Genomic DNA, 14,053 nt, shown 5'->3' on the forward strand with positions numbered 1-14,053 from the left:
GGGTGAATCCCCAGACACGCTTACGTACGGAATCTGTGCTTTTCCAGGCCTTAGCATTTGGAAAATGCTCCCTGAAGATGGTAATGGGCAGCCAGGAGGCAGCTTGCTGATAACAAGACCTTTTGTTTTTATCAAGTCATCCTTCCATTCCCCACCAACTCATTCTTTCTCCTCACATTCAAACGAAAGAAAACCCAAACGCACAGCCATCCAGTCAATCCCGACTCACGGTGACCTGGTATCTTTCCTGGGCTGTGATCGTCATGCAAGGACTGTCTGTGGAGCCACGGGGTGGATTCAAGCCATTAACCTTTAGGTCAGCAGCCGATGAAAGCAAACCTTAGAACTCATCCAAAATGAAAAGTAGACCCAGAAAGCCATGCGAGGTCGCAGAACCTGTCAGCCAGGGACACTTGAAGGAGGAGAGAAACACGATTGGACTCTGACCAAGGGGGATTGGGATCCTCACTCTGGACATCCTTTCTAGGGTCCTACTGCTGGGGCTAGTAGATGAGGTAGGGGGAGTCTCTGGCAGGCCCACACAGAGAATGGAAAGACATGCTGGGGTCAAAGCTTCTGAGGGGTGTACTGCAAGGAGAGAGGCAGAGAGCAACTCTCAGTCAATTCTAAAGTTTCCACCTTCAGTCCAGGAAGAGGGTGAGGGCCACGGACGGCAGCAGGCAGCACAGGAGCAGGAGTGTACTTGTGATAAGATCAGTGTACTTGTGATAAGATTGAAGATTTCCAGCAGGTGGTGGGGAGTAAGGAGGGAGGATCGAGAATCGGTGATACCCACACCCCAGTTGACAGAAGTAGAGGTTATCTCTCAAAAGGAGACAGTGCATTCCTCTTTTGGGCCCACAAGCAAGGGCCCCATTGCTGACCTAAGCCCACAGTCATGTGCCCTAAACACAAAGATGTTCATTGTCAATGGTGCTTGCCTCTTCCTGGTTAAGTGACCCGGAAGAGGCGTGTGACCTCCTCAGAGGTGACCACTGAGGGGTCAAATTGTGTGGGCCTCTTTGGTGAAAAGCTTTGTCTTCAAAGTTCCTGGCCTCCTTTCCTTATTTTTTTCAACAATACACGCTTCTTGACCTAAGTTCAATATCCTCAAATGAAGTAGAGCCTCCGGCAGATTTTATGGTACTTCAAAATTGATGAACACTTCAAGAGGTGTGCTACACTGAGTTCTATAGCAATACTTGTTGGGTTCAAAACAATCAACCTACTGCATTTAACAGCTAGCTCCTAACTCCTTTGTGCCGAAGGAGAGCCAAAATCCATAGTCCCCACTTTGGGGATAACAGGCAGCCCTTACAATACCGCCTTAAGACAAGGCTCTGTAGAGACAGCTCTAAGCCAGGGGAGACTAAAGGACACCCCCTTAAGAGCCCCCAGCCGTGATGCAGGACTCAAGGAAATGAAGTCACCTGCCTAGGGATCAGTCAGCACCTTGCTTCCTGAGCAGGGCGACAGTCACCGCGCTCATTAAGTCTCAAAAGGAAAGTGCTCTCAGGGATTCCAAACGGGACTTTAAAATAAAGGTCTACTGCGTCTTTCTTTGTTTTACCATCAACTGTCTGGTACAATTATGTGTGTGTATGTGTGTGTGTGTGTGTATGATGCCAATCCCATCCCATCCCTTACAGAGAGGAGAAGGAGAAATTCAACCCGAGTCTAACATGCATTCACCCCCTTCTGGCAAAAACACGAGAGCCGTGTGCTGGGACTGTCTCTCACGAAAGGCAACCTGAGAAGCAAGATGCCATTCTCCGTCAGCTCACACATCCGCAAAGCAAAGCTAACTGCTGTCAGTGCAACTGCTGTCAGTGGTTTTTTGTTTGACATGCTTCGCTCCACTGTCACCATTTTTAATCTCCATATTTAAGTTTTCTCATTTTAAAACGACTTAAAGGACATTCGCTAATCCTGCTGCTTGTGGACACCCTTCCCTTCCTTATCTGCGCCCCTCTTGGCGAGCTGTCTTCTCCACGGAGGCTGGGAGGAATAGACAAGGTCACGCCTCTGCGGTCAAGGTGCTGCCAGGGACAGTGATTTCTATTCCGGCCTGATCCAAATTGCTTAAGAGCCTTTTTTTTTTTTTTTGCTTTTTTAAGAGAAGGCGAATAAGCAGTAATACTAAGAGCTTATGAATCGGCATATTCCTTACTTGTAGCAATCCACTCTTAACCAATTAGTTTATTGGTTAAGAGACAAAACCAACAAATCAATAAATACCTCGAGGATAGCTTATCGACATTTTTTCCCCCTGTACCCTCCAAATTCCAGGAATCTGACTGGAGCAGTCCAAGAGCCTATTCTTTCCCAGATCTCTGCCTTCTCTACCTTCCTTTCCCATCACCTCCTGACTTTTTATCCTTCAAAGGAAAAGGACGCCTCCGCTGCCATATGCTCTCAGCATGGACAGCAATTAACCCGCCCTCCCCACCCCCCTGGTGGAGCCCTTCTTCCGGGTCACTGCTCAGCAGCCTCTCATGCCTTCGCCTGCTCTGCTCGGCATATATTATTCTCCCCGGTCTCCTCATTGCACCAGGACAAAGCTGTGAGGCCCACTGAGGACCTGGTGGTGGAGGTACTGGCGTTTTGGGGGCTGAAGATGGACAGCAGCAGGGACATTGTGGTAGTTATACAATCTGTTCTCAATTTGAGAGGATTAAGAGTGAAGGGGGGGGGTTGCCTGTCAATCAGGTTACAGCTTGATGATCTCATTTGGAGGCGCTAAGGAGATGAATAATTCCCAGGGCTGACTCCCTGGGAGACATTCCAGCTGAGAAACCACATGTAGCTACCCTAGTGCCCTGAGCTGGAGGAGCCACGTGGAGACCCTGCCTACACAAAACATTAGTCATCATGGAGAGTTTTTTGGGCCCAGTCTTTCACTCAAGAACCTCACATTTCAAATCCAATCCACCTTGACTACCTTCTGCTTGCTGATATCTGAACGTATCTAAGAATTCCCTTTGGTTTTTGTCCGGGCTATTTTTGCATTAGGAGATTCACTCATTCATTTGACAAATAGTTCATGGGAATCGGTAAGTAAGTCTGGCTAAATAGAACACACTCCTACACTACACTACTCCCAGGTATTCATCACACAGACGTAAGACAGGAGAACAAATCACACTCTCACCGCCTTGACCTGGAGTTCAGTGGAGCACGTGGATCTTAACACAGTCTACTGCCAGGCACTCAGCGGCCACACTGCGCCGTAACCCGGACCTTCCCTTTGAGATGGCCTGGAAGCTTTTCACCAGGGGCTTTCCTGTCGTTCTCGCCAGCACAGAGCTGGTGTCTGCCTTAATCACTACTGTCCCATGCAGTATACTCTGGCTGGTTCCTGCTAGGGACAATGATAATGTGTATGTGGGTGTGTTTATTTTGTCATTCCAGATGCAGAATGAGCCAACCTGTGGCAAGCAAGAATGTCAAGGACAGGTAGGGAAGTGTCTGGATGGAAATGAGTGTATAAATGAATGGCAACTATTCTGATGCATGAAATAGCTGGAGCACTCTTAGTTATTTAAAAAGAAAAACAAAGCCAGATAAGTCATTTAGGTGGACCAATAACCCCAATGGAAGACCTTGACTGAATTCAGCAGGCAGCAGATGGCTGGGAGGTTTGGGGGAGACTCAGAGGGAGCTTCAAAATGAGGGGTTGGGGGCCAGTGAAGAACATGCAGAGAGCATCAGCCTTGGGCACAGAAGCCACTCGAAGGGAAGCAGATGAGGTGTAGATATCAACCAACCAGGTGCCCTCGGTTCCATTCCGATTCATGACAGCCCCACATGTTTCCGAGCAGAACAGTGCTCTGGGAGGTTTTCATTGGCTGCGAGTGTTTGGAAGACAGTCATCAGGACTTTCTTCCAAGGTGCCTCTCAATGGACTCAAGCTACCAGACGTCCAGTTGTAGCTACATCCTTAACCGCTTCCCTTACACAGGCACCACAGGACACAGGACCACAAGGTAAGACAACGCCAGTGGAGATGTACAATGCAGGCACGCCAACACAGAGGTGGCAGGGCCTGATGGTGGACTGGCAGCCAGGCGGTGAGGACAAGCCTGAGGATCCCATGAACGAGAGGACTTGGGAGTTCTCAGGGGTCCTCTTACTGGTTTGAAAAATATGAAAATGGTTGATGACACGGGGGGAAAGCAAGAGCTTCTATGTAACACCCTGCAGTTCTAGTTCTCCCCCTAAAAGTCACAAGTATTCACAACACCGGTTCTCCCGTCTGCCAGCACTGAGCTACAGTAGCTTCAGCCCTTATTATGGCGTGCTGGGCATGCTGGGCATTTAGTTTTAGAAGCCGGCCAATAAAACTCAAGTTTTACATTTGGGTGGCCAAGAGATTTGCATCCTTCACCCAATCGGGCGATTGGAAGAGGAGCTGTGTGATGCTAAACTTGGGCTTAGCCATGTTGAGTAGGTCATGAAGGGCATAAAGGGGCATGCTGTTTGTAGAGAAATTACAAAACAGTAATGAAACTGACTATAAACTTGCTCTGCTTTTTATTCCTGCCATTCTCAACAGCAGTGATGACACAATATTTCATCCTACGGAGTGGAGGAGACACAACTAGGTATATGACTAGGATCAATTTTGACTAGCAGGCTCACAGTGGACCCTGACATCAAGCAAAAGGAAAGGCACACGTAAAGAGAGCGAACGTTGCTCAACGGATGCCATGATACACACTTGGTGATACTGCTTTGCACTTGCTCATGCGAGTTGCCAATGGTTACCCTGTGAACGGATAGACGAATAGCTGAAAAGTTGACTTAAATGTATCCTCAAGTCACAAAGTGTTTGTTTGTTTGTTTTCTAATGGCGTCATAGAAGCTTTCCCTTCTGGCTACCAGAGAGCAGCCCACTGAAATGGTCTTACCGCTCTTGATGAACAGGTCGGCCAGCTGTTCTTTGGAGAAACCAGCATCAACGTCAGCTCTCACTATATCACAGGCGAACCCCACGGCCGTCTGTCTGTGCTGCAATAAGAAAATAGGCCGGTTAGTCCTCCATCTCTCAGAATTTCACAGAAAAGGGGTGGGAATGCAAGTAATTAATACCTTCATGCAGAGCGCAAGCTGGAGTGCTATGTAGCCTTGCAAGCTTCCTTCTGGGCCGTGGAAAATGACATTGTGATATTGCTCAACCTATGGAGAGACCGAGAGGGGAACTTAGGGGACATGCTAAGTTGAGAAGAGGAGGGGTGTGTGTGTGGAGTTTTCCTTTTTTGATTGCCTTTAATTGTCCCAAATATTCAAAATAATCTTTTAGGGATTGGCTGTATTTACTGAGTATCTTTCCATGTAAGTAGAAACCGTTGCAGAATATGGTATATAGAAAGGGCTGGCGTGTTCTGTGTGTTTTCTACAGGAAGACTCAGTATGCTGTCTGGGAAGCTGAGCTGATATCGGATAATATCTTTCCGTTGACTTCTTAGGAGGACAACTTGGTAGACACACAGTTCTCAGCATCCACGGTAGCTATCGTTCCAGTCCAGAATTTTGTGTGTCAAGAGAATCTAGATCCAGGCTAATGATATTTACTTGGTTAAAAAGGCAAGAATCCTGCCACTGTGTCTACAGTCTTTATTTTTTCGCAATCTTTAACTTCAGACCTTGTCTGAGACGATGGGAAAAGTTAGCATGGACTCCGGTGGAAAGTCAGCCCCATCTACAGAAGACAGAGGCAGTGGAGTCTGGAGCAAGTGTAGGAGGGGCAGAGTGACCAGCCCACTTCCATTATGCCAGGGCCCAATCTCCACTCCCAAGCTGCGTGTGTGGGAGAAAGCTTCTTCTTGGAAGGCTCTTGTAGCAAAGGAGCCGGCGAAGTGACGCTGGGACCTGATGTTGCTCATGTGGGAAGAACGGAACATCCAAGCCCCTCAAAAGTCAAAGTCACTGCCTGCCTTCCAGCCCGGGCAGACAGAGACCCACCCGGACAGGGAACACTGCCCCAAGGGTTCTGAGGTAACCCTTGGCGGGGAGTGGCTGCTGATTGAGGTCTGCCCTCTGCATACACTACGGCACTCACCGTGAGTGCTCAAAGTGAAAAGGCCTGCTCTTCTTCCTTCTAATTGGGAGCAGGACAAAGTAGGCCAAAGTAGGACATGCAGGTTTCTCTTTGTGCCACTGCGGATAGGTGGGGCTCTGATAAGCTTGTTTCTTTGAGATTCTCAAGAAACCACTCCCTCTTGTTGTAAACTGGAGTTAACTCAATGGTGCACAGGCCTCCTTGTCCACCTGGAATAGACCTTACTTTTTTTAAAAAAAACCTTGAATCATCAGAAAGGTGGTAGGAAATGGCTGAGCAGGAGCTTTCCCAGCAGCCTTCGGGTGAGCATTAAACAAGTGGGTGCAACACTCTCCTGCCCCACAAAGTACTGAAACGCTTTCTTAGATTCTTCTCAAAGGGAGACCTCAGTCCTAATTTTCCTGGTTTTTGGAAGGTGAAATAGTTAAGGCTTATTGTACCAACCTGGCTGATAAACACATGTTGGGTTAATTAAAGGGTGGAGAGATAAATGGCTCGGTGAGCCTTGCCTTTCTAGTTCTTTTGTCTCTTGCTCTCTGAGGGTTGGACCAGAGTGCAGCTGCCTTATCCAATTCCCTGCTACAGCTGGCAAGGCTCACTTCCTGCAAGACATCCCTAAGGAGAAGTCATACGCCCTACCCAGATGCAGCCCTGGGTGCTGGAGTAGCCATTTGGAGACCCCTGCCAGCGCTGAGATGCTTACATGTTTACTGACTCAGCTTTCCTTGCATGTGTTTTGTGAGACGGAGGAGGACTTTGTGGGTTGGTGTCGGACATATGGGTTAATGTTGGGCTTGTGGGCTTGGGCAGCACTGGGTTGGGATGTTTTCTTGATGTGCACTTTATATAAAACTCTCTCTCATACAAATGAGTTTCTGTAGATTTGTTTCTCTAATGTACCCAGACGAACACAGACCGGTTAAGAGTACTTTTCAGAAGCACATTAGTGAGAAATCTGATGTCAGGCCATAAAAAACACACAGAAAACCAAACCCAAAGCCACTGCCTTCGCCTCAGCGCAGGCACTAACCAGGTGCCATTTTTAATAGAACTTCGAGCTCATTAAACTAACCCCAAGTGGCCCTTGCTTTACTGTGGAGAAATTCTCTCACTTGGAACGAACTGCTTCACACCAGTGACAAAGGGTAAGGACTTTCAGGATTTACCGACTAGTCTACGCCTGAGATTTTCAACTAAGAGCGTTATTTAAGCTTGTCTCATTTCGGAAAACGAGAGCGCTGTGTTTGTTATAGCTAGCCTGTCAAACTGCCTGCACAAGGTTAAGATTAATTTCGAAAATGATATCACAGCAAGAAACCCAACTTCACAGATAAGCTGTCTCCCCTTTCAACACCTCGCTGATTCTCAGATTGTAGGTTCTCAGGAAACAGACAGCAAGCATTTAATTAAGAATTTCACTGAAAAGGTCATTCATTCGTGGAAGCCCTGGTGTTTACATAGCCTAATACCTGCTATGGAACGCAGTACAATATAAATCAATAAGCAAATGATGTCAGTGAAGGGATAAACAAATGAGCAGACTTCCAGGTGGTTCTTACATTCCAAGGACATATTCCATGGATAGATTTCTCATTTCAGATGTCAGCTATTTTTTAGTTAATGGTCTTTTGTTCTTTCTACTCAAAGGACAGTTTTGCTAAACCCAGGAAATGAAACTCACGGCCAGCGAGTTGATGCTGACCGACAGAGGCCCTGTAGGACAAGTGGAGCTGCCCCTGTGAGTTTCCAACACGGAAACCGTGGCTGGGATTATGCTCTCCTTTGGAGTGGGCGGTCCTTTCAAACTGTGTGTCCTGCAGTTAGCAGCCGGACGCCTACTCATGATGCCATCAAAGCCACACAACCACAAAACTATTTACTTAATGATCAGTAGCCGCTTACTCCCTGGAGACGGATGAGAACACGCAGGCCTTTGCCAAGGAATATATGTATTGATCTGGGCAGTAGGTACACGTTGGGTTGCTAACCACACACTCAGCAGTTAGAAGTTGCCATCACTCTGTGGGCACCAAGATGAAGCTTTCTACTCCCGGAAACGATGGGGGCAGTTCTGTCCTGTCCTAGGGTTGCTATGAGTTGACCAACTTGATGGCAGGGAGCGTGATTTTGGATTGAGCATTAATTACTATGTTACATTGTCCCAAAGAGCCAAACCTTGGGCACAGTAAGCATGTATGCACCTTGCTTCCAGCAGAGGGCTCTACAGAGATGAGCGTGACTGTGGGATGGTCTCTATCCCATGTTAGGGGCTGTCCAGATGCTTCTGACTCACAGTGACCCTGCGGACAGAATGACATACTGCCTGGTCCTGCACCACCCTCACCATCTTCCCAGTGGACAAGTTCAACGCCACACATACGCATCTTCTCAGATTGTAGGTCTTCAGGAATATAGGCAGCAGCATGTCTTTTATACTTATAGATCTATCTTACATTACATGCATAGTAACAATTTCAACTGTATTGAAAACAGATCTGTGAAAAAGAAAACTAACTTAACTTGGTAAGGGTAGAACCGTATTCACCAGAATTATGCCTAAATCCCAGGTACGGTGTATCTCGTCTGGTATTTCTATGAAGGGTCCTGTTCTCATACTCACAATTGGTACGGACCCTTTTATTCTTGGGGTTTCCCAGCTGATTCAAGAAATCCTTAAACCTCTCCACTAGTGCTTTGTAAGGGGAATACTACTGGATGAAATGGAAACACGTGACCTCAACAATGGACCAGTTTACTCCTTTACTATTTAATTTTCTTCTGTCCTTTTTTTTTTAAGACTGGAATTTACTGGAGAAGCTGGGCTTCCCACTATGTTCCACGTGCTTTCAGACTTGTGATATTTTAAAACCTCAACCTGTGTTTTGAACTTCCCTCATCAGAGTCTGAGGAAAAGTTTCCACTGTCCTGAGAGCTTAGGTCAAGCTGTGTTGAGACGTGGAGCTCAAACCCTGGATGGAAATGAAAGGGCTTCATGGAGCCAACACAAGTGGATGACTGCAGCTCCCAGTCTCGTGTTTTCCGGGTAAGATTCCCATTCCAACATTTGCTGACACGGTTTTAAAGAACATTTATTTGGGACTTCAGAGTCATAACCCACATGGCTACTATCAACTGATCTAGCATATAAAATCACCACCACCACCACTTCCAAACAACATTGGCATAGCCATCATTTAAGATACAAAACAAGCCGGAAGCCCTTTGTTAAGACAGGGCTGGTACCATCCACAGAGATCCTTTCTTTATAGGGGAGGGGGAGAGAGGAATGAGAATTCAAGAGAAATTGCAACACACACACACACACACACACACACGTATATTTTATAAAGGGGTTCCAACAAGTTCTCTTTGAAGCTCCCTTGTGTGTGTGTATACATATACATACTCATACATATATAGAGATGTATAGATGTGCCGCGAGGTATCATTGAGTTAATTTTTCACACACAGTGATTCTACATGGCCATAGAAAAAGCTTGCAGGATTTGTTAGGTCAGAGTCTTCACAGGAGCAAAGTGTCAGGCCTTTCTCCCACAGAGCTTCTGGGTGGGTTTAATATTCCAAGATTGTAGTTAGCAACCAAGAGTTTAACCACAGTACTATCAGGCTGCCTTGGTATGTTGTGTCTCTGTATAGATGAATGTTGTATGTATTTTAAATGAGCTTACTAGAACCATAAAAGCCAGGGTACCTGGGCACTTGCGGCAACTTGGGTACTCTTTTACCAACACAGACATCAATTTAGTGTTAAATATGTCAAAACTCTAAGATAAAACTTTTAGCTACAGCTCTGCTCTCTGTCAGCCACCTCACTAATAGACTCTTCTTGCTCCAGCTCTCCTCCGGGCCGACATCAGCCCTACTTCCCAGCATCTTCTTGCAGGATTGCGATGGAAGCCAAGGCAATTCATTGTCTTCTTGTCACTACACAGCCACTTCTTTCTCATACCAGGGGACTGTCTTCTTCTTTCAACTAAATCCTTACTAGCTTTGGCCCTTTTTCTCCTAGGAAAAGAATGGTTAATGCCCTGGGCTGGCTGCTAACCACAAGACTGGAAGTTCAAGACCACCTGAAGGTGTCTTGGAAGAAAGATGTGGTGAAGTGAAATTACTTGGCACGGTACATCTGCCCACTTCTTTCTAACTCCCATCAGATGACTGGGTGGGAACAGGAAAAGGGGTAGGTGAAACACGAATGGAGGGGATTGACTGGTTTGGCCATTCCACTGGATCTATAGGAATGAGTCATCTGTGAAGCAGGGGGAGAGCACTGTGTGGTCATCAAGACAGAAGGGCCACCAGATCAAGTGCGAGATCCCTGTCTGCAGTGGCAGAGGTCTTGTTACTGAGACCATGAGACAGAGCAGAGGAGCAACACCGAGATCATGAGGCAGAGGGGCAGGGGTCTCAGCCCACAGAACAAGGCAGAGGCCCAGGGACCACAAGGTGGACAGGCCAAGGCCGAGAGAAGGACCTGCTTGCCAAAATAGTTGAAACGAGGTACAGGCAGCATTTGGAAACTATTAGTTTCCTTCGTAAAGCACATAATTGTGAGTGTTGTCTGTGAGCTCTGCGCAGCCATTGTAATGAACCGAATTGAACCCAGAGCCTGAGGAGAGGCCTGTGAGAGGGAGGGCTGGTGGCAGAAGCGAGTATCAAAGGTGGAGGCAAGCCTGATCTCTGCCTTGTGGCTGCTGTGGAGCTGGCGTCTCCTCCCTTGTGTTGCCAAAGGAAGTCAGAGGGCGCTCCCAGGCCATTTCCTCAAGAGGCCTGGCCATCTCCTTCCAGAGGAGCTGGTCAAAATCCTCCTGAATGCACTTCCAGTCTCACAGAGATGAGGTCACCACCTGAGTTGAAACTGACTTCATGACAACTTGAATCCCTATTGTACCTGGGAGAAAATTCCAAGTCTGCCACAGCTGCCGGTTCCTACATGATCCGGTTTCTCAGCCTTCACTTGTCCCCACCACTCCCTTTGTGTGGTAGTTAGGTAATCTAGTGCCAAGTTGAGGATTCAGAGTGAAGGGGTGGAGTCTAGCCTGCCAATCAGGTCATGGTTTGATGACCTCATTTGGAGGTGCTCAAGAGATAAATTCCTCTTTGGAGGTGGGAGACACACACTCTCTCGGCTCACTCTCCAGGAAACATTGCAGCAGACAAGATACATGGAACTATGTTAGTGCCCTGAGCTGAAAGAACCACATAGAGACCGCTGCCAGCACTGAGATGCTTACACCGTCGCTGGATCCACAAGACTTCCCACCCACTGGCCTGTGATCTTCCTGCATTCGGCATCATTGTATGTGTTTTGTGAGTCTGAAGAGGGGTTTATAGATTGGTATCGGACATATGGGCTAATTGATCTGGACTGGGCTGGGATGTTTTCTCAATATTCAATTGCTCTTGTAATATAAAGCTCTTTCTTATGCACACATTAGTGTCTATGAATTTGTTTCTCTAGTCTACCCAGACTAACACTCTGCCTCAAACGCCTTCTGTATGGCAACTGCCGGCACTTCATTTGGCTTTTCTATTCCAAGGTCCCTGCATCAGCGAGGTCCTTCCTGACCACGCCCTCTACAAGCAGCTTCCATCGCCTCTCCCCCTTATCCCCTTATCTTCCTTCTTTATCGTTTTAATTAGGATTGATCACTACATTACAGGTAAGGAGACTTGGGGTGCAATGGTTAGGTGATGAGCTGCTACCGAATAGGTCAGCGGATTGAACCCACCCAGAGTCTCCGGGGAGAAAAGGGCCAACCATCTGCTCCTGCACAGACAAAAGTGGAGGACACACGAGGGGCCATTCTACTAGGTGCTAACAGGTTGCTGTGCACCTGAATCGACTCAGTGGCCCACAACAGCCATGCACGAAAAGGCTGGAATCCTGGTGACACCTATGGTTAAGTGCCTTGCTACCGACTGCAAGACTTTTTGTGCACACTCACCCACCACCTGCTCTGCAGGGAGAAGACCAGGAGATGGGCTTCCAAGTGGACTCAGGCAAGCAAACCCTAGGGCGGCCCTGCTCTCTCAGGTGGGCTCACTCAGAGCCAGAATCAGCTCCATGCAGCCAGGAGCCTGACAAGTGTCCTGGGTCATTTGCTTTCTTTCTTTCTCCCGGGAATGCAAGCTCCAGGAGGGCATTTAAGAGGCTCTCAATAAAGAACTGTCCCACAACTGGATTCAAGAATGAAATCCTTTAAGGATTTATGATCTCGTGAGGGAGGAAAACAAATCATATGTAACTACTGTAAAATCTGATTGCCTCCGTCGTTTGAAATTCTGGCTTGCTTGCTAAAATCCTGTATATACTCGTGCAGAAGCTGAGTTTTTCAGCACATTTTTAATGCGGTTTTTGTGCTAAAATTAGGTTCCTCGGTTTATACTTGAGTCTATATGGTGAGTGGTACACTGTTTTTGAATGAGAAGGCTTCAACAAGTGCCCGGGAAAAGTTCACTATCTTTTAATCCAGGAGTTCCATGAACTTTCTGGAGTCCCCTCATTTTCATCCCAAAGTGAATTCTGTGGCTCAACAAACAACAAACTTTCAATGTGTGTTCACTACCTTGGGAACAGAATGAACAGCATTCATTTGGTCTCTAGACCTGTCCAGCACCTACAGAGGCACACATGGATGTGCACCTGGAACAGTCTCCATGAAGCATGACTAGGAACCTTTCCTTCCACACACCTGCCCGGTCAAGGCTACTTTACAGCTGCACCTCACTGCCATGGGCTCGCTATTGATTCTATCAGTTGCACAGGTGAATGGAGGGCCCGGTGTCTTGGATGTAGCACCTTGTTTCCTCCAAGAAGCTGAGGAGTGAGAAGGGGAAGAAGGCAGGAGCTATCCCAGGTGGTCCAATTCTGGGCCTGAAGGTCACAATCCTGAAAATCAGTTGGCCACACCTTCAGCCTTCAGTGAAGCAAAGGAATGGGCTGATCTACTGCCCTTTCAAACTTGACCCTCAAGGTCCCTTTGATGCATTGGGAAGAACGGGAGGAAAAAGCAAAGACATGAAAGGGGAAATACCAGATTCACGCCCCCAGCTCTCTCAAACGGTAATGTGGCTGCTGTCACCAAGATCAATCCCAACTTTGTGCCCGGTCAGAAGATGAGCGGATGGTTTTGAATACGTCCTTTCAACAGGAAAGAAGGCAAAGACATCAATTCAGAATTGATGGAAACAGTGTTTGTAAAGGGTCTAAGTACAGCCATTCAGCTTTATTTTTAAAGACTTTCCATGTCAAGGTGGCAAGCAACAATGTTTAATGTTCTGCACCATTAAGACTCACTTTAGAAACACGCATGCACACAAACGCATAACATCAGGAATTTACATCAGCCTGGCCTCATCACTTACGGTCCTATGGCTTTGAACAAGTTATAGCACTTCCTTTGGCTTCAGTATCCTCGTCTGTAAGAGCCCTAAGAGTGTAATGCTTACGCCTGGGGCTGCTACCCAAAGTTTAAAACTACCAGTTGTTTCGAAGGAGAAATATGGGGCTCCTTACTCCTATAGAGAGTTACAGTCTTGGAAACCACACAGGCAGTTCCACCCTGTCCTACAGGGTGGCTGGGAGTCAGAATCCACTGCCTGACAGTGAACTGAGCTGAGAAGACGGATGACAATACTTGCTTCACACAGGTGCTTTGAAGAATAAACAAAATAATGCATGAAAGCACACTGAAACAAGTACCCGGAATACAATAAGTGCTCAATAAAGCAAAACCAACCCAAACTCATTGCCATTGAGTCAATTTTGACTCATAAAAACAAGAAAACAAACTCATTGCTACTGAGTCGATTTGGACTCAGAGAAATCCTCTCGGGGGCTTGCGTCCTAGGCTGTAAATCTTCACGGGAGTCCCATCTTTCTCTCTCAGAGCCACTGGCCACTGGCCCTGCTCCTTACAGCCCAACAGCTGCCCTGCGGGAGAAAATACCGCATTTTCTCTATCTCTA

The 14,053-nt window shown here is 47.2% G+C and overlaps 1 protein-coding gene across 1 annotated transcript in view; it reads right to left on the reverse strand.

Annotated features, from left to right (window-relative positions):
* The window catches only part of CTTNBP2 (cortactin binding protein 2), a 161,041-nt gene that overhangs the window by 27,505 nt on the left and 119,483 nt on the right, over positions 1-14,053 (reverse strand). Inside the window, exons 13-14 of the mRNA XM_075558598.1 lie at positions 5,092-5,178; positions 4,911-5,010 (exon numbers count right to left, since the gene is read on the reverse strand). Of these exons, the coding sequence (XP_075414713.1) occupies positions 4,911-5,010; positions 5,092-5,178 (187 nt within the window). The remainder of the gene's footprint in view (positions 1-4,910; positions 5,011-5,091; positions 5,179-14,053) is intronic.

This window comes from Tenrec ecaudatus, chromosome 9 (genome assembly GCF_050624435.1).
Source record: "Tenrec ecaudatus isolate mTenEca1 chromosome 9, mTenEca1.hap1, whole genome shotgun sequence".
Classification (NCBI taxonomy): Eukaryota; Metazoa; Chordata; class Mammalia; order Afrosoricida; family Tenrecidae; genus Tenrec; species Tenrec ecaudatus.